The sequence below is a fragment of the Python bivittatus genome, unplaced genomic scaffold, assembly GCF_059951505.1.
Source record: "Python bivittatus isolate LINGU-HERP-01145 unplaced genomic scaffold, Pbiv_v1 ctg000650_np1212, whole genome shotgun sequence".
Taxonomy (NCBI): Eukaryota; Metazoa; Chordata; class Lepidosauria; order Squamata; family Pythonidae; genus Python; species Python bivittatus.
Window position 1 is genome coordinate 493,825 of NW_028277093.1, and position 24,595 is coordinate 518,419.

Below are 24,595 nucleotides of genomic sequence, written 5' to 3' on the forward strand. Positions count from 1 at the left end.
ATTTGAGTGCCGGGAGGCATTGCTCTGCCCCACAGCGATTAAGCTATGGGGTTCCTAAGGGTTCTTCTTTACCCCCATCCCCAAACCCACGTGCTTCTTATCATCTGTACAAACCCACTGGAGATATTACAGCCAGTGGCAGTTGCAGAGAGTTCGCTTGATGGTGGCTTCTCCTTTGTGCAAAGCCCTCCAAGAGACACCCTTTTGGAACTGACGCGGGGGCTTCTCGGCACCGGCTGAATCTGTCCCTGAGCTGCCCTTGCGAAGAGTTTAGGCTTGCTGTGTTTTGGACCATGGCCAGTTTTTCAGTTCTGCTTTCCAGAACACTGACGCTTCAGGCTCAGTGCGTGGGGAAGCGAAACTCAAGCGCTTCTGCGGGTTGGGGGACTGTAGAAAGAAAGGAAGTTGCTGTGGGGGGAGCAGGGAGAACTCAGAAAATCAAAATGTTTGTGGGGGAGCGTGAAAAAGACTTAGAGGCTCTGCTTTGGTCATGAGAGCAATGGGACCGGCCGCCAGCCAGAGGGGTGCCTGAATCTGTGGCGTGAGCTTGTGCGTCTGGGCGTGATCCAGGCACGCAACTGCAGGGGAGATTCAGATCCTACCACCTTGTTTCCCGGCAGGCGGGACCCAGTTCTGGCCTGCCAAGGCAGATGCTGAGCAAGTGGAGCCTGACCCCTCCAGCACCCCATGCGGGGGAAAGGTTCCGGGCAGGACACAAGCACAGCGGTTTTTAAACAGAATTGTTGATTAGGTACCCGCAATCCTTCTAACCTGCATCTGCATAAGTAACCTGTCTCCCCCTCCTTTCTCCCCCACCTCACCCCAATTTAAATCTCCCATCAGCCCAGCACCCCCACCCCCCACCCCGTTCATCTAAGGAAGGGAGCTGCAGCCCACGGAAGTGTCTGCCTCTTAACAAAATGTGTTAGTCAGGAAACTCTTTGCCACCATAAACTGGCACAGCTCTGCTCCTACAAGAGTTTGGTGTAGCGTTGTCACAAGTCAAGGGGGCAACTGTCTGTTGGGATCTGAACTCCCAGGAAAAGTAAGAAGAGTTTTTTTAAAGAAGAAGGGTTCAGTCATACTTTCTAATAAATTAATGAGAAAAATAAACAACACTCCTTTTTAAGAATCAGGAGCAGAGGATGACCTCAAGCACTGCGATGCTTTTTCTAATCCTACTGAAATACAGAAAGTGGAAGAGCAATGAAATTAGGTTTCCAGACGTTCTGGAAACGGAGGGCAAGAGTCTCAAGTGCTGCGGAAGGCTGTGGATCCCGGGGACAAAGGAAAAAGAAGAAAATAAAGAGATAAAGTCACAGTAATCAAGGGGTGGTGGTGGACGGAATTGATCTAAGATCGATCATCTTAGAAGGAGAAAAAGAAGCAGATGTGACAACCTTCCGCAGGAAAAGAAACACCCCACTTTGCCCCTGCAGGCTGGGCTGGGCGCCAGCGTGATACACAAAAGCCTCCCCTGCCCCCCCACCCCCCCACCCCCGTTTCAACTTTCTTGGGTCTCAGATGGCCCAGAAAGAGCCAGCAGGAGGCAATCCAAAGCCCTCCTGCTCCTACAGCTAGGCCATCCCGGGGTGGCGAGGCCAGCTGAGCTGGGACCCCAAGAGTCTGGGCCAAGCAGCCTCCGGAGAGGCCAGATTGAATCTGCGGCCAGCTGGGGGATTCTGGCAGCTGAGGTCAATGGCAAACACGGAACGCCTGCGAGTGGTTCACACAACACACTCCATCCGGGTTAACAAGCATGCCCAGACCGACCCACGTTCTGGGAAAGCAAGGCTGGGCTCCAGGCTGCCTCTCTGCCCTCCAGGCGGCCTCTCTGGATGGGTCACTGTCGGCGGGGGGAGTGGTGAGCCCGTGATCTGGAGCACCGGGGCCTTCCTGGCAAAGGGCAGTGGGGGCCACCAGGTCCTCTTCCCATCCTACCAGGACCTGCTCCAGGCAAGGCCGGATGCCCAGCCTCTGCAAGGGATGGCGTGGCACTGGGCCGCCTGGACAGGCGCCTCCTTCTCCCACCGCCTCCCTGAGTGGGTCCTCTGCTCTGATGCCTGCCTGGCTAAACTGCCCCTTTCAAGGTCGCAGGGCTCTTGAGGGGTGAATCTTGTTCTGTTGGATGTCTGCCTGCTTGAGCTAGGAAAGGGTTGGATGCTCTGGTCACTGACCTGATCTGGTATTATTAGGGTTCATATCAGCCCTCAACAGCTGGCAGCACCTGTTCAGCCTCAAATGATCTCACAAAGTCAGAGGAACTGTTTGGCCCTTGGATGGAAGACCACCAGGAAAAGAAAGACAGGGACTGAGGCAAGACAGGGAAGTTTTAAAAAAGAAACAGAGGAAGGTAATGCCAAACTGTCACCCTGTAACCCAACACAAACGGGTCCATGGAGTCTCCAGGAGCTGAACTCATCTCACAGGAGACTTGGATGGGAGACCACCAGGTATAGGCTGAAACACATCCAGGCAATGGTAAAGCTTCAAGGCATGAGCTGTCCCTGAACTCGCCTGCATCAAAAGGCTTAACTTAAAAAGCATATTAGCCTTGTCTGATCTCCCTCAAACTCTCCCCCCTTCTCTCTCTCTCCCCCCACCCTTTCTCAGTATCCTGCGGTTTGGAAGACCTCATGGGAACCCCGTTGTTCCCCTTGTCCAGAGAGAGGGGATGAGATTAGTGGAGCAGAATGCATAAAGAGGGGCAAAGAGGGGATCTTGCCTTCCTTGCCCCGCCCCCCGCCCCTCCTCTAGCTGCAGATTCCTTTTAGATTTTACCGCCCTCCCGAGGCTCGGGGCACAAGAGGACGTAATTGGGGGTCCTCACGCCCTCTTGGCCCTCCTCTCCCAGAGGTCTGATCCCCCTTCGCCTCTTTCCGAAGATCATCCTCAGGCGCAGCAGGGAGACCCGATCCCCAGTCCTGCGTCAGGGGGAAGGAATGCCGCCCTCCGGCCGCAGGACGGAAACCTGGGGGCGGGGACGGGGGGGGGGCGAGGGGGCGGGGGAGGGCGACGGCGATGCAGGGCACTTTTTCTGACTTTCTGGAAAGTCCAGCGGCCGGGCCAACAGATGCACCAATGAGAAAACGAGCTTTGGAAGCGTCATCCGTCCCCGGGGAGAGGAGTCGCCGGCTTGGTCCTTTGGAGGAGATGGTTTTTGGCTGAAAAAACGGCCGGCAAGAAGGTCGGAGGCGCTGGGGGGGGGGTATTATTATTATTATTATTATTATTATTATTATTATTATTATTATTATTATTATTAACAGTAGTAGCAGTAGCATTATTATGGCTGGTCTCACAGTTAGCCAGTCGGATCTGGCCTTTTGATCCACCTATCGAGTCCTTCCCAAGGACCTGGGGTAGGCAGATGTTGTTTGATGGGGCTGAAGGTGTCGTCGCGGGACGGAAGCTGTTCCAAGGAAAGCCGCCTTGTGCAACTGACCGGTGGTGATTTGCCAATGCCGACGGCCTTCAAGGGGTGCTCCAGACGTTTTGGGATTGCACCCAAGGTGATGATGATGATGATGATGATGATGATGATGATGATGATGATGATGATGATTTTATCCCTCTATTTTTTCCCTCCTTTTTATCTGCAGCTCAAGGTGGCGAACATACCTAGTCCTCCTGCCACCTCTTCTCCCCACAACCACCACCTTGTGCCTGGGTTGGGCTGAGAGAGGGGCTGGCCCTCGCCGTCCCCCGCTTTCTAGGCCAGCACCTGAACCCCCAGCCAAACTGGCTTGCCATCGGGGAGGATCCCAGTCAGAGTCCAGCAGGGCCGCGGGCGCAATCCCCTCCGCCGCGTCTCCTCTCCAGCAGCCGGGCCGGGGCGACTCCCCCGCCCGGTCTAGAGCGGGGCGCCCGATTTCTACTGGCGAAGACCGACCCTCCCTCGCCCCTCTTGCGAGGAGGGGGCAATCCTGGCCGCGCGGGGCTCCGGCAGCCCTCGAGCCGGGGAGCCCGGGCAAGGGTGAGACGGCGAACCCTCGCGCGCTCTATCTCCGGGACCGGCCACCTGCGGGCGCTCCTTCGCCCGGCGACAGCGGCGTCAGCGGCTCCCGATTTTCCCATTGGCCGCTGCGCGGGCGGGGCCGCCCCACGAGCCGACGGCTGAGCTAAATTGCCCCGAACCGCGCGCCGCTTCCACTTTCTCTCCCGTCGTCGCGCCGCTGGGACAGACTCGCCATGGCTGACAAAGGCAACGGAGTGGGGGGCTCGGTGGGGCTGGCGCTGCTGCTGCTGCTGCTGCTGGCCGGGGCCGAGCTTGGGCGAGGTAGGGGCGCCGCTCTGGGGTCCCTCGGAGAGCGGGAGCGGCAGAAGCTGGCCCGCGGGCGGGAAGGGGGAGGAAGCCGAAGCTGGGTGCCCTCCTGGTAGAAGGGGGGGCGGAATCCCTGCCCCCCCGCCTTCCACCCCCCCGCCCCCCCTCGCCCTCCGAGTTAGCGAAGTCAGGTGCGGACGGGAACCGGCGCTCTCTGCCCACCCGATCCGTGGGAAGGTTAGCGGGGCATTCGCACGACCGGCTATTCTTAGCAGGGTGGCTTTCCGTGGCTTCCTGCGCCGGGCGAAAGCAGCCTGCTGGCTGCGTCACTTGGGAACCAGGCAAGCGTGTCGCGCGAACCCAGCCCTTGGCCCGCAAGCGGCGCGTTCAGGGCGTTCTGCAAACCCGGAAATGAGCGAGGTCAGCAGCTTTGTGCGAATGCAGCCTCCCCCCCCCCCCCCGCCACTCCGCCTCCGGGCTGAGAAGGTCGGCCCGGTCCTCTTCCCCAGGCAGGACCCGCCCGGGTCCCGGTTAGGGCGCAGAGGCTCCGGAGAGAAGACTCGCCCTCCCTCCCTCCCTGGGGAGCTGGTTGGGATTCCGCCCCCCCCCCGCCCACCTGGGCTCGGGGTGTTGCGGCCACCAAAGAGGGGCGCGGATGGGGGAGGAGGAGGAGGCCCCCCGGCAAGGGCGACCTCTCCGCCTCCGCCCCCCCCCCGCCGCACTCGGCCATTCTTCCCCAGGAGGCGCCGCCTCCGCCCGTCCGCCGCCTCGCTCCCGCAAGGTGTCCGGGCGGGCTTCCGCCCCTGCGGGAGGCTTGCAAAGGCAGACCCCCCCCCCTTGCCGTGGACTGGGGGGTTTGAGAGCCCGGGCCGAGGCTGACCGCCCCTCCCCCCTCCTCCTTCAGCCCAGGGCGACCCGGTCCCTGGCGAGGAGATCCTGTCGCAGGTGGCCTTCGTCCAGCGGACCCGCCAGAACACCAGCAGCAGCTCTGAGTTCATGTTCGAGTTTGACGACGACGAGATCTTCCACGTCGACCTCCAGCAGAAGCAGACCGTCTGGCGCCTGCCGGAGTTCGGGGAGTTCACCAGCTTCCAGGCCGAGGGGGCCCAGGGCAACATCGCCGTGCTCCGCTCCAACCTGGATATCCTCATCAAGCGGTCCAACGAGACGCCCGCCACCAACGGTACGGGCGGGCCATCCCCCTCCCCCGCTGGTCCCGCTGCCCTGCCTGAATAATTCTCCCGGGGGTCAAAAAAGTCAAGATGGCGCCCAAGGCCATGCAGCTGTGGAAGCCCTACCCCTTCCTCACATGAATGGCTGTAGCTCCACCTTGACCCTTTTGACCTGCCCCCGTGGATATCCCTGGATGAGGCCCGCCTGGACAAAGTGGATCCCAGGAGGATGCCTTGTGGGGCGGAGATCCAGCCTCTTCCTCTGACCCTCCCTCCTGACTATTCCTGCCTGCCCAGCCTATTCTTCATGGGGGACGGGGGGGGGGGGCGACTTCCAAACCAAACGACGTTTTTCTTCCTTTCCAAAATTAAACTTTTTTAATAGTGTAAAACATCCAGAGTGGCAGGAAGCTTAAGAGTGGTGCCACGAGCTGGTTGGCATCCCTGATGCCACGTGGGGAACCTCTGCCTTGAACCTTTAAAGCTGGCCCAACCTGGAGGCGAGACCCGGGTGCCCTTCCTGCCTTGGACTGCGAACGGTGCCAAGAAGCGAAGCCCTGGTCCTGGGGGGGGCGCGTCTCCCGCCGCTCCTCTTTGGCTTCCAGGCTAGCGGCCGGCAGTGGACAGCCTGACCAGCCAGACTTCATTCAGACCTCCTCCTGGGAATGTCCCCATCCTTTAAGGATGTGGTTCTTCCTCTAAGAGCTGGAGCGAGCCAGAGGTCCCTTGGGGCACCCCCCAAACTGAAGCCCACCTCCTCTCTCCCCACTTGTCCCCCCCTGCAGTGCCTCCAAAACTGATGGTGTACCCGGAGAAGGCGGTGGAAGTGGGGGAGCCCAACATTCTGATCTGCATGGCGGACGATTTCTCTCCCCCCGTGCTGAAGATGTCCTGGCTCAAGAACGGGCAGCCGGTGACGGACAGAGTGCAGACCATGGATTACTACCCCAAGAAGAACAACGCCTTCCGCAGGTTCTCCTACCTGCCCTTCATCCCGACCCTGCAGGACGACTATACCTGCCAGGTGGAGCACTGGGGGCTGAAACAGCCCCTGGCGAAGATTTGGAGTAAGCAGAAGGGGGGGCATCAATGCGGGGGGATCGGTGGTGAAGGAGGGTCCTCTGATTCTGGACGAGGCAACCGCTTGGGTCAGGGGATCACAGTATCTGACCCAGGGGGAAAAGGGGGTGTGGTCCAAGCCCGAAACATTGGGGTGCTCCATGCAAAATGTGGGTGTGTCCAAACCCTCTTTGATAACCCCACCTCCTTTTTCCAAAGATGGTTTTCCTCATGCCCAGTGCCCTCTGTCATACAGCTGCCAAGCTTGTTGTTAACATTGCTGGAACCCCCAAGGGGAACTGCAGCCCCTCCCAAATGTGAAGGTCCCCTCCCCCCCCGCAGTCTGCCTGAAATCAAATGGGAGAAGCAGCCAGGAGTCAACCATCCAGACCATGATTCCAATCCGGGCTTCGGGTGCTGAATAGAATGGGAGATGTCCTGTGGTCCCCCCCCAAGATGATTTGAACTGGAGGCAGGCAGAGAGGGACAAACGTGGTGGGGAGCTTGGAGGCCAAATCCTATAAAGGCGGTGGGAGGAAGTTGGCCTCTTCCAGGAGAGGAGGAGGAGGGGAGACGGGGTGTCTGCCTTCCGACCCGGGCAGGGACGCTTCAGGGCGGCGGGTGGATTTGTCCTCCAGGGAAGACTCAGGCAGCGGGCAAAAGCTCCACAGAGAGATCCAGACATGAGCTGAGGAGGAATTTTCCGACTGCGGGAGAGACCGAGCAGAGGAACAGCCTGACGGCTGAAGCCACGGGGGGGGGGGGGGGGGGGCGGAAAGGGTCAGGCAGCCCTTTGCCTGGGGGGGTCTGAAGGTTCCTGCCCTGGGCAGGGGGTCAGCTAGATGACCTCCCAGACCCCTTCCAACCCTATGTATTCTGACTGCCCCTCCCCCGTGGAGCCTCCCAGGGAATTCCTGCAGTACCTGCTGAAGTGAGACCCGAGGCGCTTGGATGGGAACTTCTCCCCAACCGTGTCCCTTTCTTCCCCCCCCAGATCCCAACATCCCGGAGCCCCTCCCGGAGACAACCGAGAATGTGGTGTGTGCGCTGGGCCTGGCTGTGGGTATTATCGGCATTGTGACTGGCACCATCCTGGGGGTGAAGAGCAAGAGGAAGAACGAGGCTACCTACCGTCGGGGAGCCCTGTGAGTTCCAGGACCCTCCACTTCTGGGCTTGGGGAGGGAAGGGGAGGGCTCTCTTCCGGGTTGGGGGCCGCCGGAGTGGGGGAGACTCAGAGCTGGACCCAGATGTCAGGCTAAGCTGGGGCGGAGCGGGAGATATCTCGGCTGCAAACCCCAGGGAACCACTAGGTGGCAGCCCAGTGGGAGTCTCTGTGTCGCCACCTAGTGGCCATCGGAGGCGTTGCACAGTGTAGCCCCAGCAAAGCCAGAGTTCCCTTATTTTGCGCAGCGTGATGTGCGACCCGTTGCAATCTCTCCAGGCTCTGGCTTGTTCAACAAACCTTATTTTTTAAAAAACCTGCGACTCGATCTGAAGTGCGAAGAGAAGCAATCTAGGGCCCCACGGCCAGGAATTCCGCAACGGTCAAAACCCATCAAGACAGCGGGCGGTGCTTCGAGTGCGGGATTGTGGCCGCCATCTTGATTTTTTGACCCCCTCCCTCTGGACCCCCCTCCCCGTAGGCCTTTTCCGTACAGTAGCGGAACCATCGGCCCAGTCAGTCTCCTTAGTGGCAAGCCATGATGGCTTCAGCCCACCCAACCCCCAGCCAGCGGGGTCTTCCCAGAGCCTCGCAGCAGGAGGGTTGTCGCGGGTGCGTCGGGAGGTGCGGGTGCGGGGAGGCTCCGGGAGGGCCCCCCAACGCGGAAGCCCCGCAGAGAGCAGGGGAAAGCGGGGTCGGATCGGGTCTTTCCCTCCAATGCGGGGCGGCCCAGGATTCTCACCCCTTCCTCTCCTTCCTTCCAGGTGAGCAGGGTTGGGGCAGGCTCGGCTCCTCCCGTGAGCTGCATTTCCACGTGCGCTGCCCGCTTCCCTCTCCTGCTTTTCTGACACCTGCGATGATGCCAGAGTAACCCAGGAGGAGGAGCGCTCTGCCCCCTTGCCCAGGTGCTTCTCGGGGGGAGGCCTTGTGCCCTTCCCGCCTCCCTCGTCAGGGGTCCCAGCCTGTCCGGGACGTCCCCTCCAGGCAACCTCCGACTGCATCGGGTCTTAGCTGCTGCCCCGCGCCGCGAGCTCCCATGTTCCAGCCGCTGCCTGCTGGCTCTGCTTGCTCTGCTTGACCAGATTGCTTGGCCTGGATTCAGAGCTTGGCCGGACAGAGATTTGGCCAAGGGCTCTTCCCTGCGCTGTCTGTAGAATGAGAAAGTTGCTTTCGCGAGGGCCTTCCTCCTCCAACCTCATCGAACTCCGGGGGGGGGGGGGGGCAATCAGCCCCACTCTCCGGAAAGCCCCCCAGCTTCTCCCCATCCCGAGATTCCTGCAACCGCTGGAGAACTGGAATGCTGGCAGGCTTCTTGGCCCCTTATCTTTCTAATAAAGATAACCCTCAACTGTGCATCTGGGGTGTTTCTTCCAGTCAGGCTGGTGCTTTTCCGAAGGGAAGCTATGTGATCGTGGTTTGTAGGTCGGAGGGAAGGGGGCCTTCCTGGGGGGGCAGAAGAGCCTCTTCTGCAGAGAGGAGAAATTTTCAAGGCAGCCACGGTGCTCCTGGTGGCTCTGGCGAGAAAGAGGTTTTCCCTGCCTGGCAACTAGTGACCAAGCCTGCTCCAGAGTTGTGATTGGCCGGCTGATGGAAAGCCCCAACTGGGCTCGGGAAACCCCTGGCGCGGGTCCAGCGGAGGGGGGGCGGAGGGGGGCAGGGCGTTGCAAAGCAGCTGACAAGGGACTCTCGGTTTCCTTGGGGAAGTTGGACTCCACGGCTGCTTTAGCACAGGGTAAAACGAAAGCGCATTAACTGACGGAAACTTTTTATTTTCGAAAAAGGTCAGTAGCTGGAATATTCCAGCCACCCCCAATCAAATCCTTTGCCTTTGAGCCCAGATTTAAGGGTTTGTCTCCGTGGGGAAGAAAGTGCACTTTGCTCTTGTTCAGAGGCACAGTCTCCCAACCCCCGAGCTTCACTCCAACCTTGCAACCGCATCCTGCTTCTGCCATCCTTGGATCTGGCCCGTGAGAGGGCGGGGGGTGGGTGGGCTTTGCAACTTGCGTGCAGGAGGGAGGCGCCCCATGTTGACTAATGCGGGGGGTCGGGACCACAGCAGGTGCTTCAGAACAAGCCCCTCACAAGTTCAGAGGGCAGGCCAGGACCGAGAAAGTGATTCTTTTGGGAATCAGTGGGGGCTAGATGCAGGGACCGCTCTGATCCGGGGGGGGGGGGTCTTTTTCAGCCTCCAACCCCGGGGCTGGGTGTCAGGGGTGGGCCTTGGACGGGCAAAGGCTCCCCCTCCTCAGCAGCAGCTCTTGCAGGGGGGGCGGGGGGAATGGTGGCCCTGGAAGAAGCTGGCGGCTGGAACAGGATTCCGGGTGGAGAAGACGGGCGCGTTGCAAACAAAGGCCGTCACGCACAAGCGCTGCACCTGAAGCCAAGGGTTGTGTCACACGCCCCGCCGTCACACGAGGGCCTCTGCATGGCAAACATGGGCGGGGGTCCCAAAGCCCCAGAAAGTGCCCCTCCTCCTGAGAGAGAGAAGGAGAGAGAGAGAGAGACTGTCCCAAAGTCATCCCGGAGGGGCAGTGGGGAGGGGGTCCTTCTCCCCCCCCCCCCGCCTGTTGAGCTGTGCTTGGTCCAGGAATCCTCCGTTCACCGTTCCTCCCTTCGCGGCTCAGACAAACACTGGCGGAAACCAGCCTTGCCCCACACGGCGCGGGGTGGGGGGGCAGAGAGAGGGGCTGAGGGAGGCGGACCTGCCTGGGAAGTGGGGAAGGGCTGGCTGGGCACAATGGATCCGGGACCACCGGAGGGCAGAAGGCCCACCCTGGCAGCCCTCCCCAAGGGAGGGAATAAGAGCTGGGCTGGGGGGCTGCGACCATCCGATCTGGGGAGGGAGGGGACAGGTCACTTCCTCAAAGGGGGGGGGCTCTTCTTCACCTCCCTGGAAAGCCGCAGGCAGTTGGAGGAAGAAGTCCAGCCCCTGCTTCCCCCCCCCCCACATCTGGGGTCATTCGGCTAAGTCAGGGAAGGGCAGAGGGTCTCTCGCCCCACAAAAGGGCCTTTTCGCTCTCCTGCCTCCGATATTCTCCCACCCAGAAGCAGGACTTGCGCTTTCTCACTCTTCATCCTAGTTGAAACTCGCAGAAGGATCAGGGCCCCGAACGGAGCCCCCCAACCTGCGCCTCGGCACTCCCCCCCCCCGACAGAGGTGGAGATGTGGCGTCCATTCGCTGGGCAGACGCCTGGACTGGGAAGCTGAGCCCGGATTTCCAGTGCTGGCTGGAGGCCCAGCGGCTTTGTTGCTCAGCGGACCCGAAGGGGCTGCGATGGGCCCGGATCCTCCTCCTGGCTGGAATCGGCTTTCCTAGTTCGGGGATGGCACCCTCGGTGGACACGCGGAACAGCCGTGATTTCCTACCTCCAGAAAGACTGGGGAGTTGGCAAGGCATGACCGCCTTTGGGCTGACCCCCAGGCCTCGGCCTCCAGTCCCTGACCCACACCAAGCCCCCTTTTAGGACTGCAAGCCCAGGGAGGAGGAGGGTCAGATGAAGCCGAGGGGCTCCCCTGGGCAGGCCACAGCTGCTCCCTCCAAGGGCTCCTTCTCCAAGGGGGCCGTTCAGTTGGGGGCCTGCAATGGCCTCCATCTGGGGCTTCTCTGCCCTCCAGCATAAGGGGGGCAACTGGGTGGCTCTCCGACCACTGGACAAAGGACCCAGCTCCAGCCTTCTGGGGGCTCCTTCTCAGCTGGCCAAGCAATGGGGGGGAGCCCTGGGTGAAGGACCCCCCCCCACGGAGCCCCTCAGACTGCAACCCCCTGGCCAGGGAGGGTCTCTGGTGACCCTGCAATCCCTCAGAGTCTCCCCCGTGAGCTTGAGAGAAGCACCCTGATCTTGGAGAGAGGAGCAGACGTCTCCCCTTCTGCTGAGGATCAGAAATTCAGGGATGGAGGGAACTGATTAATAGGGTCTGACCCGGAGGGAATTTGGAGCTGAGACCAGACTATTCAGACACCATCAACTCACATCATTCCAGGGTTTTCCTACAGTCCAATTTATTGTTTTATAACAAACAAAAGCCAAAGAGGAGAACAGCAAGAAGATGAAGCTCCTGTGCATTCAACGCAGGGAGAGACGGAGAGACGGGGTGGGGTGGGGGATCCAAGCAAGGGAAAAGAGGTTGGAGCTGTGCTGGGCAGTGAGCAGTTGATCTATGAGATCAGTTCTCAGGAAATGGGGATCCCAGGGTGGCCAGTACACATGGAGCATCTGGATCTCTCTGGATCTGGCGGCCTTCAGGTCTGGCCAAGTGACAGATGGATTTTGGGTTAAGGTGGGTGGGTTGTAGCCATTGGTCTGAACGGGGGTCTGTGCTGAGAAGGAGACACTGGGGGGGGTCTGGAGGGACCGGCAGGCCAAGAGTTCCTGGGGACAGACTAGATGGTCTCCACCCCCTCCCCATTTCCCCCTCCCTCAGAAGAAAGAGAAGCTGTGAAAGGAGCTGGTGGGTCTCGGCAGCAGAAGGTCCAGGCTGTGATTCTCCTCCTCTCGCAAAAAAGGCAGAAATTAATCAGGTATTGAAATTCATCAGCTATTTTCCATCTGATAGCTGGAAGGGATAGCAGGATTAACTCAGGAGTGCTGTGAAAAAGAGATGGGAAAGAAAAGTAGAATATAGAGTAAAACCTTAGGTGTGAATAAATTCTTTTTGGAGAATCTGCAGGAAAAACACAGGGTGGGCTTCCCCTCCCCCTCTCTTTCAGTCCCCCTAGGCAGACCCACACTGCAGGGGGGTGGTTGATGAGAAAGAGAGAATTTCAGGGAGGAAAATGCTGAGAAGGGCCAGGGATTCCTCCCCCTTCTCAGCTCCCCAGACTCGAAGGGGGTCCGAGTTCAGCTGAGGGGCTGCACAGGGAGGCTCCAGCGTGACCTTGACAAGATGGAATTTGTCTCTAATTGCTTTAATTAGGAGATTAATCAAGAGAGGAGGCCTCCCTCCCTGCAGCTATTTCATCTTAACAGAGAAGATGGTGCTCGGATGGTGGGGGCAGGAAAGGAGGGAGCCTGGGGTCACTGGCCAGAACTTGTGTGAAATGTCTAAGGGGAGGGGGGTCAGGAAGGCCAGCCCAAAAACTTGGGGTACTCCCTCCCCTTCCCCCAATGACCTGAATGGCCCCCCTCCTTGCCTTTCCTTTTGCAGTTTCCCAAAATGAGGAAACATCCTGGGTGAGATTTTAGTGTTATGTGGTGTTTTTGTGTTTAATTGCACCACATTTTGGGATCCCCTTTAAAGGAAAAGCTGCCAAAAATCTTAGGAAAAGATTTGGGGGCTCCAGAAGAGAGAATTAGAAAAACCTCCTAATTAACAGAGAGGGAATAGAAGAAACTCACCTGCGGGTTGCTGGATGGGAGTTGCTAAAAAGAGAAAAAGATGCAATCAGAACCGTGAATGGGTGGAGCACTTAGGGGGTCCCACTCCCCATCGATAGCCCATAATATATTGCATGATATTCCCTTCTAGCCCCTCGAACAACAAAAGTTCCCAAACCAATTTCTCAGGGGGACCATCAGCCTTGGGATTCAGGGGCCAAGGGGACGGTCTTCACCATTGACTCGCTAACCTCAATGAGATGCCTTCCCTGGAGGATCCCCTCCCCATATCTTTTTATCCAGCCCGCCTCAGGACTCACCTTTCTTGTTCTTCAGGTATAGGGAGAGCCCCACAGCCAGGAAGACCACCCCCAGCATGGCCCCAACAGCCCTCGTCCAGAGTTTGCTCTTGGCAGCATTGGAGGAACGTGGCTCTGGGGAAGGAGAAGGAGCCTCACGTGAACAGGAGGATCAGGGCCAGCTTCCTCCGGGGGGGCCATTCTGGCTCTACACAAGGGAGGGTCTTTCCAGCCCCCCCATCGATGACCCCTTCTCAGTGCAGGATGGTGTCCCCAGACCGGAAGGGAAGGGAAGGGAAGGGAAGGGAAGGGAAGGGAAGGGAAGGGAAGGGAAGGGAAGGGAAGGGAAGGGAGGGGCTTACCCCACTGGACCGTGACAGGGGCCTCCAGGCTGGTGTGCCCCACCTTGCAAGCGTAGACATCCCCACGCTGGGGCTGGGTCTCCAGCATCACCTGGAGCTGGTAGGTCCAGTCTCCGTTCTGGAGCTCCTCCCCGAAGGCGACGCCCTCCTTCTCCGGCTGCCCGTTCTTCAGCCACTGGACGTCGATCTCCAGGGGGTAAAAGCCCATCGTGGTGCAGAGGAGGATGGTGTTGGGGGAACCAGGGTCCATCTTGGTGGGGGAGATGGTGATGGTGGGCTTGGCTGGAGGGGAGGGAGAAGGAGGGACGTGAGAGACTCAACAGGGCCCAGAATGGAAGAGCAAGTCGGTTGGTTCAGGCCAAGGTCCGTCTTAGTCTCGAAAATGTTCTGTGTTTTAAGTCCCCTTTCCAAGAGTTTTGTTTGGAGAGAGGGAGAAAAACTTCACTTTCCTCTTCTGCAGCCTTTCCTGTCCACTGTTGAGTTGGTTAAATTTGATTCTGGATGAGGTGAGAATTAAGCAGAGTCGGACCTGGCTCAAAAACGGTTCCTCTCAGAGACATAATTTGTTAATAGTTTTTCTTACTAATGAGTTTTTTTAGTAACAGTTAACATTTAAGAAGATTCATTTTTAAATGATTTGGTTATTTGTAATGAAGACCTGGGATCTAGTCTGGTTGCCACTCAGATAAATGATACACTTGTGGCTTTTTCTTCATAATAAGCACATTTGTATTTTGGAACATTAAAAATCCTTGTAAAATAGCTAAAAGAAGGCAGTTTTGGTAAATTGAAATTCATGACACTGTTTTTTTCCCCCTTTTTTCAGGAAATGCAAATTCTTCTCAATGTGAAAATACTTTTAAGCAAAAAATGGAAGAAGCAGATTTAAATCAGTGGAAATTCAAAATGTAAAATCTGGCAATTTTAGTGGAAACATCTTAAAAATTTATAGATTAACTTTTGTAGTTAAATAAGGATATAATCAGATGGCATGAATCATGTTTTTATGGCCCCACCAAAGATAAACCTAATTATTTACAAAACTGCCTTGCAAACATTTTGGGGGAACAATTAGATCAGATGGGAGTTTCTGGGCAGGGACTTTAATTCAGTTCTGGATTCACAATTCGACTGGAACAAGATTGTTTTTTCTTTTTAAAGACCCTCCCAGAGACACAACATTTTCCATCGATCCATCCAGGAATTTCATTTAATAGACATATGGAGACCTCTTGATTTAAAACAACAAGAATACACATTTAACCTCCCCACATCACACATGTTTAAGATTTATTATTTAATATCAAGACTGATGGTTAAGGTAGTAAAAAAAAATGAAATGCTGGTTTAATTCTGATCAAGCACCCGTAGAACTAATGCTGAATTTGGATGAAAGTATTGCAAATAGCAAGAGATGAGAACTGGATGCTCCTTTGAACAACAAATGTTAAGACATAGACGTGATTTCTGTGCAAACAAATAGGGGCTCATTTAATTTTGCCGATAGTTCAGGAAAACTATTTTGTGATCAAATAAGAAAAAGCTTTGGTCTCTCGGGGGAACAAGATGTCTGAATCCCCACAGAGAAAAGTCAACTCAAAAGGAAAAGAAAGAGGGACAGAATATTCCCCAAAACAGGCTCAGGAAAAATCTTGTGATTTCAGATCTCCTGAACTGGAACTGGATCAACAACCTGCTCTGAAAACACGGAATATTTTTTTAAACAAAAGAAACAAAGATATTGAAGCGAAGAGAAAGAGCTGGAGAATTACTGGTCTCTCATTTGCCTTTGCACAATGCTTGGCCTTTGAAACCCTATCAGCTGATAGATATAAATTTATTCTTATGCAAAGATTTGAAATTACAAAAAGAAATTTAGGCAATTTGTAAGAAACCTGGAACAGAGAATCAGGCCATCCTACATTAAACCATTGCTGGCTTCAGGGTTTAATGAAGGTCTAATGTGTTTCTTATGACAGGAAAGTCAATTCCTTTGCTAATTCCCTTTTTCAGACCTTTGGAAATTGATTTTTTTTATCCTAAAAGGCTAAAACACCCCATTTCCGGGAGGGAGGGAAAGGGGGGAGGGAAATGGGCTCCTGGCCGGACAGAGGGACGGGGACCCCCTTCGGTCCCTGAATCTGTATTGGGGAGGGGGGAGACGCGGCCGGATTCCGCCCCCGAATCCCCTCTGGGAGGGGATCAAAGGGATCCCCGATTCAGGGCAGGGGAAGAGTTGGGATCCTGGGACGAGGAAGAAGAGGAAGATTTCATGGATCTGAGAGCGCGGAATAAACACGGAGTAAATCTTTACAAGGGGAAACCTTAACGGATTAAATGAAGGGGGGTCCCGGCATCTCTGCGCCCCCGGGAAGCCCCCCTCCTGGACTCACTTCTCCGTCCGACCATCCGCCCCGTCTTGGCCACCTCGTAGTTGTGCCGGCAGAAGCGATCCACGGCAGTCCTCTGGTACTGCAGATAGTCCTTTTGGCTGTTGAAAATGTCGGACCAGAGCTGCCCCAACTCGGTGACGGGCACATACTTCCCGAGGTCGCTGTCGAAGTGGGCAAACTCCTCTCGGTCGTAGATGTCCCTTAACAGGAACCGCACCCGCTGCGTCCCGTTGAAGAAGTGGCACTCATGCTTCTCCTGGTGCAAGAAATGGGCTGCGAGGAGGAGGAGGAAGAGGAGGAGGAGGAGGGAGGCCGTCAGGAGGGACCTCAGGGCCCATCGCTCCCAGCTGCCAGTGACGAGGGGCCCACGCGGGAAGGGGGAGGGGCAGGAGACCCACGGGTGGCCTTTGGAGGGCGCAGGTGGAAGGGGGACGCGGGTGGTCTTTGCGGGGGAGGCTCCTGGCCTCTTTCTTTCCTGCCCTCCCAAAATGAGCCCCTCTCCAGCCCCCTAGATGGCAATCGGGGGGAGGAGTTCAGACCCCCCCCACATACCCACCGCAGGGCTGTTGCTCCCCCGAGACGCCCCCTGGAGGAGGGAGGGGGAGGGGGTGCCAGTGGGCCTCCCTGGGGGAGATGGAGAGTTGCTGGGGGTCTGGAGTGGAGAGGAAGGAGGGGGAGGGGAAGGACCTTCCTGTTGAGCTCCCTCCATCCTCCCACCCTGGAGAAAGGCAGGCAGAAGCTCAAGTGGTGCAGCAGACTGCTCTACTCTCTGCAGGGAGGAGTGGGGCCTCTTTGCCCCCCAAAGCAGCAGGAAATATGCCCCCCAAAGCAAATCTTTGCCCCCCAAAGCAGCAGGAAATATGTGGGGAGGGGGGTGAAGAGACCACCAGAAACTCTCTGGGCTGGAGTGAAAGTAATATCCACACCTTGGTCTCCCTCTTCCTTCAGATGGGGGAGAATATGGGGAGGGGGCACAGTAAGGATGTCTGGACTGATGTTCCTGGGGCCTCCCAACCCTTCCCTCCCCTCAACCCTCCAGCTTCCCGGGTTACCCCAAACTTCTCTTCTCCCCCCAATATTCAGCCCTCCTACCTGCCTTTGGATTATTGTGGGGGGGGTTCAGGCCTCTTTCCTGTCCCCATCCCAAATTAGGGCCCCCTGCAGCCCCCCAAGACCACCTCAAACGAGGGTCTCCAGACTCCTTCACAAAAGGGATAGTTTTGGGGAAGCCAATTTTGTAGGAGCACCTTAGACCCCCCCATTGGCCCCCCATGGTCCCCCCTCCACTCCAGGCCCTGATTCAGCTAAGGGGAATGATGGGGGGGTGGTCCGGGTCTCCTTTCCCAGTTCAGAGGCTCCCCCAACAAGGGATCTAAATTCAGCTCTTGCCTGACCTTAAAAGCCTCTAATGGAGATTCATAAGAAAAACTGAAGTTTCTAACAATGCAAAAAAGTTTTTTTTCCCCAAATGCATCTTTTTCTTAAATGGGTTTTCATTGCATTTGTGGAATTAGGTCTGAAAATGCCGCAATTTCCCTCTTTCCTTCTCCTTCCTCCCTCAACGCAACAGACTTTGGGGGCTCCGGATCCGGGTCTAATTCGGGGCCCGGAAGGTCCGACTCCGACCCAGCCATGGGGGGGTGAGAGAAGGCCCCCCCACTGCCTCCCCTCCCCTCCTCGGCCTCCCCAATCCTGCAGGCTCCCGCCTCTCTTGCCCTCGACCCCCTTCCCCAAAGGCTCTCCTGGGGGTCCCAGCCCTTTCTTCCCCCCCACCAGCATCAGGGCGTCCCTCCCAGCCCCCTCCTTACCAGGGCCCCCTCCCCCCTTTGCTTCCAAGGGTCCAGGACAGCGCGCCCACCAGCAGCAGCAGGGGGACCCCAGCAGAGCCCATGGATGCTGCCCCACAAACAACCCCCAAGAGAGAGGAGAAAGACGCAGATGCTTCCAGCCCCAAAGGCGGAATCGGTGGGTCTGGACTGGGGGCAGGAAGCGCTTTTCTCTCAAATGTCAGCGTGGGGGGTTCCCCGAACAAATAAAAGCACCAATGGGAATTCTCCCTTCCGCCGCGTCATCGGTCTCCGGGCAGAGACTCTCTGGATTCCGCCGAGTGGAGGAGATAGTTCCGAGCGGAGAAAGAAGCGGAGAAAGTGGGAGGGGGGATCCTTTCCGTCTTGGGGGGCTGCAGCTCTGGGGGGGTCCCCCGCCACCTCCAGAGGGGCCAACCCCTTCCTTTGCTCTCCCCGGGATTCCCAGCCAGGCTCTCCTTTCCTCTGTGGGCCTGGAGGGGGTGGACTAGATGCCCTTTGAACCTCCCTTAAGGCCCCAGGGGGTCTCCAGGGTGGGGCTGCTGGGACTCGGAAGGGGCGCCTGATCCTTCCATGGACAGTGTAATGTGGGGCCAGATATCCAGGTGTCCTCTGGGCTCTCTGAAGCTGTTGGGCTGGAGGGGTGTCCCCCCATGAAGAGACTGGCGGAGGGTTGATTAAGGAGAAGCCGCCCCTTTGATGAAGCACCCAGGAGCAGTGGCCGGGCCTAGCCTGGGGGGAGGGCCTCATGGGGGAGAGGAAGGGAGGGGCAGCCCCACAGCCAGGGAGGGTCCCTGTGCCTCCTCCAGCCCCAGGCCAGCCCCAGAGGGGGAGCAGAGGCAGCCCTAGGCCCAGCCTCCCCCTGCAATGCCAGAGGGGGGTCAGGAGGGACCCACCTGGGAGCTTCTCTGGGCAAAAAGGGGCTGAGGCTGAAGGAAGACCAAAAACAAAATGCAGGCAGGGAGGAAGGGGAGAGCAGTCCCAGCTGGGTGGAGTGGAAGGAGCAGGAGGAGAGGAGGAGGAGAAGAGGTAGAGGAAGAGGAGGAGAAGTGGAGGAGGAGGGGAAGGGAAGGGAAGGTTGAGATGATTTCATCTGGAGGGAGGGAGGAAAGGCAGCCATAGTTGGAGGGAGTTGGGGAGTCCCTGGAAAAGAAGAGGAAAAGGCCTCGGAGCCAGGGGGCGGTGGAGGTCCTGGTGGAAGCCAGGAGGGGTTGCAGGAGAGGAAGGCTTGGGGGGAGCCGCAGAAAGTCCTTTTAGCTGCGCTTCTTTTCTCTTGCCTTGGCCCCCCTCTCCTGCCTTCAGTTTCCTCCGCTCTCCATTTCTGGCTCCTTTTCTGCTCTTGGAATGACAATGTCGTTTTCCCCCCAGAAGGAGCAGTGTGGTGGGTGGGTGGGTGTGTAGTGATGGCAGCGGACCCTGCTTCTCCTTCCTCCCTTTTTATGAAAATCCACTTCCTGAAAGCCCAAGATGGGCATCAGGTGACACTCTTTTCGTTCCCCTTCAAATCAGGGTCCCTTCCCCCCAAAGCCTCTCCTGCTCCCCCTCCCTCAACGGAGCCCCCAGTTCCCCAGAGCTGACCCGAGACCTTTGGACAGCCCTGGGCTTAAGCCTTCGGGCCTGGAGGGTCCCGCCCGGAAGGGCTCTTCCTCCCGGCCTCCGTCGCGGGAGGAGCAAACAGGCCAGACTCCTCCTTGTGTTCATCTGGTCAATAGGAGCTGCACTCACTTGCACGCTCCTGTTCACAAGCGTGTGCATTGCTGGCTCTGGGCAGCCCCAAGACTTCGGTCCCGCTTTCTCTCAACAGGAGCAGAAGAACCTCTAAGAACTTTCATTCCTCCCCAGAAACTTTTTTCATCTCCCCTCCCCCTCCCCCATTTCCAGTTTCCCCCAAATCATGGATCCCACCTCAATTCTTACATCACTTTAAGAGTCTTCATTCATTCATTCATTCATTCATTCATTCATTCATTCATTCATTCATTCATTCATTCATTCATTCAATTTGTATGCCGCCCATCTCCCCCAATGGGTGACTCTTGGCGGCTCACAGTTAAAAAAAATTCTGATCCACAAAGGAAAAAACTGAAAATGCGAATAAGGCCCTTTGCAACATGCATTTCCCCCCTTGCATTCTTTATCATGACACTCTGGGGAAGGGGGTCGAGGAGTGAAAATGCCGCCATGTTGCCTCCGCGCCCATCCTCCTTCCTCTTACCACGGAGTAACTGCCCCGAAGGCCTGGCCTGACCCCAGCAGCAGGCCCCCCTCCCTGCGCCCACTCCCCGACCGCGTGGGCGGCGTTACGGCAAGCCGCTCCCTGACCGCGGAACATTCCTCCCGCTTCAGCTGCCCCGCCAGTTGGATGGGGCCCCTGCGGGGGTCCCAGCCCCTTTCTTCTCCCCTCCCCCACCAGCATCGGGGGTCCGCCCAGCCCCTCCTCCCCGAGCCCGGCGAGACTCAGGCCCCCGAGGGCGGCGCCCCACGCAGCTCCGAGGCGGCGCGGTCGCAAACGCGGGACGCGGAGGGCCGCAGGCCGGCTCGCCCCGTGGCGGGTGCTGCGAAGGCGGGGCCAGCCCGTCACGTGGCCGCCGCAGCGGCTCCTCCCACGCGGTGTCCGGCGGCCCGTCTCTAGGGCTCCGCTCCGGCTCGCCTCCATCTTGGGACCGGGCGGAAGTGGCTCTGCGGCGGCGTCCGCGACTTCCTGTTTCCTGGGTTCTCCTCCCGCGAGGCGAGAGCGGCGGCCGGTATCCGCGGAGACGGAGCTGTTGGCGGGGCCGTGCATTTGCGAGGTGAGGCTGCGGCTCCGGCTCCCGTCGTCCCCTGCGAAGCGGGGACTCCCTCCCATTGCTGGGGGGCCCTCAGAAGGACTTGGGGGGCTCTCGCCCCCTGGAGGGCCCTCTTCCGACCTGCTGGAGTACAGCCTCCATTATCCCCAGGGCAGGCGGGGGGTTCCTCTCACCTTGACCGGGGGGCTGCCGAGGGTACTGCACTACACCTCCCATCGTCCTCGGCAGGCAGAGCTCCATCTGCCTTGGCTGGCAGCCTGTGGAAGGACTGGAAGAGCCTCTCCCTTTCCAGAGGTGCTGGACTACAACTCCCATCCTCCTCAGGGAACGCAGGCGCTCCCTCCCCTTGGCTGGGGGGGCTGCACTTTGGGGAGGGTGCTGGACTACAACTCCCATCATCCCCCAGGCAGTGCAGGATGGGCCCATTCCCTCAGGATGTTCCGTCGTGCAGTAACAGAGGCGCTTTGGCCTCACAACTGCTGAGCTTCAAAGAAATCTTGTGAGATGCAGCTGCTAATGGTGCAAATCCCGCCAGCGTGGAAACAACGAGCGACGCGTTGGCCGGAGGTGTGGCGGTTGCCGTAACGCGCACTTGGCAGGCTGTGATGGAAGGATAGTTGCACCGGGGGTCAGACCAGATGCCCCCAAGTTACTGCGTGTGCCTCACTTGCGCCCGCGGGGTCTCTTGGCCGCCTCTCCATCCCACCAGCCTCTGGGCGGGGAAGGCCTTGGTGAATCCGAGAGGCTCCCCAAGCAGGGGGTACGTGGAACCATTTTCCTGTTCCTCACCCATGGAATTCACTGCTACAAGATGGGGTGATGGCCCCCGGTTTGGGTGCCTTTCACTGAAGGCGTGACTGTCGGGAGCTCTTGGTCTGGGCAGTTTAATGTTGCCTGGCTCCAAATGCCACTTCCAGCAGGACGTAGGGAGGAGATGGGACTTCTCCATCTCCTGTTTGCAAGCACCAGAGGCCCCTGGGAGAAACAAATACTGGGCTGAGGTGGGCCTCAGCCTGACCCTGCAGGGGGACTCTGTTAAATTTGTTTGTTAGTGTTATATTCCACTTTTCATTCAGAATGGCAAGCTGCCATACGCAATATTCCTCCTACCATTTTTCTTTCACAACAGCAACCCTGTGGGGTAGGTTGGGGTGGGAGAGAGAGTGCCTGGACCAAAGTCACCCTGAGAGCTTCTGTGCTTGAGGGTGGATGGAAATCTGGGTGTCCCTGCTCTTAATGCAAGATCTTTAACCACCCCACCCCACTGTAATTATGATTTTAGTCTTTGATTTTCTGATCTGTTATTCTGCTGTACTCTGAAACTGCTGGACAGGGAGCATCTCTGAATGTAATATTCAATTTAACCAGACGATTGAAGTCCTTATGTTCTTTGTTCCAGCGCAAAAGAGAAACCAGAGGAGCATCGGCACGTGCAAGGAGAGAAGGGGGCAATGGCAGAGGCAGTGCAAAAGAAGCTACAGGGGGAGCTAGAGAAATATCAGCAGCTACAGAAAGGTCAGTACCTCCCCCTCCCAGGAGGGGCCCCAGGACTCTCCCCTGAGCCATCTTTCCATTCCTCCCAATTGCTCCTGTAAGGAGGTGTTTGCTCAATACCGTTTTGCAGGATCCTGCTCCTTGGAAGTAGCAGTCATTTTAGAAACACAGTTTTAAAACAGTTTCTCAATTGGGGCCCAGCCAGATGCATTGAACCACAACTCCCATCTTCCCCAGCCAGCAATCCACCAACTGTGCTGTATGAAGGTGATATGAGTTGTAGTCCCACACTTCTGAGGGGCACCAAACATCTACAGAGAGCCTGCTGGAATGGGCCTGCAGTGACTGGTGAGGCTCCCTGGACGCCCTCAAGGACCTCCCTGTCCCCATGCCCTCACTTGCCCTTCAGCACCCACGGCTCAGAGTCCTTCCAGAAGAGGACTGGGCTTTGGAGTATGGTTCCAATCCTTCCTTCAACCTTCTGGGGTGGCTCCCCAAAACCAGCCAGAGTGTCAGAATCCTTGCAATCAATTAGCCAACTTGCTATCTTGCCGTTGTAGATGGGGGGGGGGCGCCATGCCCGGAAGGAGCTGTTAGAAGCAGATGGGTTGTTATCGGATTCTCAAGACTGCTCAAGGTCATGCCAATGGGCAACAGAGAAAAAGACTTGGAAAGCCGGCAAGGGGGGGGTGCACTTAGAAAGGGGTAAAAGTAACTTTTTGGTGTGCGCGGGGTTAGTCTTAGCAATGCTTTGGACCTGTACACTACTCAATAAATGAATCTGAACCTGTATCAGCCCTTCCTACGTCTTGGAAAGCCGGAGCCTCATTCCAGAGCAGAAGATGGAAGGTGGTGGTGTTGGGACCCCCATAGAGGGGTCTCCTCTGGCTCCCCCAGCTGACTGTGCTGGAAGGGCTCAGGGAAGACACAGATGGTGCTGGTTTCCAGAGGGGCCCCGAGCTCTCTTGTCCTTCTGAGGCCGAGCCTTTCAGCAGTATTTGGGGGCCACGGAGCCCCGGCCCTCTTCCTGATCCCCTCACAGCTCTTCTAAAAGTCTCCTCTCCCCTCTGGACCCAAGGGGGTATGGCTGCCAGAAACAGGCTCAGGGCTCTTGCTGGATGCCAGGAAGCCGAGAAGGACCCAAAGACGGGCTGCCAGCAGAGGGCCCTGACCCCCAGCAGGCAGGTCTCTCACAGTGGGGGGGGGTGGTTCTCTTCTGTTCCCCCTTGCAGATATCAGCAAATGCATGACAGCCCGTCAGAAGCTGGAGGCTCAGTTGACGGAGAACCACGTGGTGAAGGAGGTGAGGGCGGGGTCTTGTCCTTCCCTTCCCCTCCCCTCCCTCAGCACCCTTTCAGCCATAGCCCATCTCTTCCTCCTCCTCCACCGCTCCAGGAACTGGACCTGCTGGACGCCTCTAACTCCGTATACAAACTCATAGGGCCTGTGCTGGTGAAGCAGGACACGGAGGAGGCCAAAGCAACGGTCGGAAAAAGGCTCGACTATATCACAGGGGAGATGTGAGTCCCTCCAGGAAGAGGTGTGGGTGTGTGTGTGGGTTCCTTTGTGGGGCTCCAGCTCCTGAGGCAGTCTACCTCAGGGAAGAAGGGTAAGCTTCCTGGAACGCCCCCCGGCTTGGCCAGGGGTGGGTAGGGGAATCTGCTTCTTTGGAGGAGGCCAGCGCTGGGCCGGAGCAAACTGGGGCGATGCCGGCTGCAGGGCCCGAAGCAGCCTCTTCCAGTGCCCTCTACCCGAGGGTCCGGTGAGGGTCTGCACAGCCCCTCTGGGGGTTCTCCCCATCCTCGCGTGCCCACCAGCCCGATCCCGTCTTTGCAGCAAACGCTACGAGGCCCAGATGCAGGACTACGAGCGGAAATCGGAGCAGCAGCGGGAGGCGCTGGGGCGGCTGCAGCAGGAGTTCCAGAGGGCCCAGGCCAAGGTGGCCGTCAAGACCTGAAGGGGCTGGGGGTCCCGGAGGGAGGGGTGGGCCAGCTGGCCAGCCCCCCATGCTGCCAGTCAGGCCTTTTGGATCCTCTCGAATAAAGCTCTGCTGGACCCTCTTTGCGCCTCCTTTCTTGCGCTGGGGCTTGGGGGGCAGATGTGCACAGGTTCAGAACACCCAGAGGAAGGTGCCTGGAGGGACATCCGAGGCCCTTTGCTCCTTTTGCCTGGCTGCAGCTTGAGGGCCTAGCTCTGCAGCTCCTACCCCCGGGGGCCTCCCCTTTATTCTCCTGCAACTGAAACAAAGCTACCTACAGAGGCAGCTGCACAGTTGGAAGCCCTTTGCTGGGCCAGAGGAGCCGGGGAGAGCTGGGATGGGGGATTCCCGGCGGGGGGTCCTGGGCCAGGAGGCTTCTTCCAAATGGTGCATCTGGACGGCAGCAGCCGGGACACCATGGCCAGCGGGGGGACGGTCCAGGCTGCCTTTGGGGGCTTTATCTTCCAGTTAAAGCAGGAGAAATCCAGTAGTATTAAAAAGAAA

At 57.8% G+C, this 24,595-nt stretch overlaps 3 protein-coding genes across 4 annotated transcripts; 2 read left to right on the top strand and 1 right to left on the bottom strand.

Annotated features, from left to right (window-relative positions):
• The first annotated feature begins 4,123 nt into the window (after positions 1–4,123).
• On the top strand, positions 4,124–9,011 carry LOC103058514 (mamu class II histocompatibility antigen, DR alpha chain). Of its 2 annotated transcripts, XM_088151464.1 has the most exons (5): positions 4,124–4,279; positions 5,169–5,447; positions 6,222–6,503; positions 7,490–7,640; positions 8,423–9,011. In XM_088151464.1, exons 1-5 carry the CDS (start codon positions 4,192–4,194, stop codon positions 8,424–8,426), a joined length of 804 nt encoding a protein of 267 aa, XP_088007590.1. In that variant the 5' UTR covers positions 4,124–4,191; the 3' UTR covers positions 8,427–9,011. The 2 variants fall into 2 exon arrangements, with proteins under 2 accessions (XP_088007590.1, XP_088007591.1); XM_088151465.1 differs by lacking the exon at positions 8,423–9,011 and having other exon boundaries at positions 7,490–7,644.
• A 3,123-nt stretch (positions 9,012–12,134) lies between these two features.
• Positions 12,135–20,678, bottom strand: LOC103063867 (uncharacterized). Its single transcript, XM_088151187.1, has 6 exons — positions 20,049–20,678; positions 16,029–16,536; positions 13,636–13,950; positions 13,295–13,408; positions 12,996–13,019; positions 12,135–12,245 (listed from the first exon to the last, which is right to left on the bottom strand). Exons 1-6 carry the CDS (start codon positions 20,676–20,678, stop codon positions 12,232–12,234), a joined length of 1,605 nt encoding a protein of 534 aa, XP_088007313.1. The 3' UTR covers positions 12,135–12,231.
• On the top strand, positions 20,473–24,173 carry PFDN6 (prefoldin subunit 6). Its single transcript, XM_007444633.2, has 5 exons — positions 20,473–20,622; positions 22,019–22,134; positions 23,346–23,416; positions 23,509–23,633; positions 23,950–24,173. The coding sequence occupies exons 2-5, from the start codon at positions 22,071–22,073 to the stop codon at positions 24,068–24,070; spliced, it is 381 nt and encodes a 126-aa protein (XP_007444695.1). The 5' UTR covers positions 20,473–20,622; positions 22,019–22,070; the 3' UTR covers positions 24,071–24,173.
• Positions 24,174–24,595: the final 422 nt, after the last annotated feature.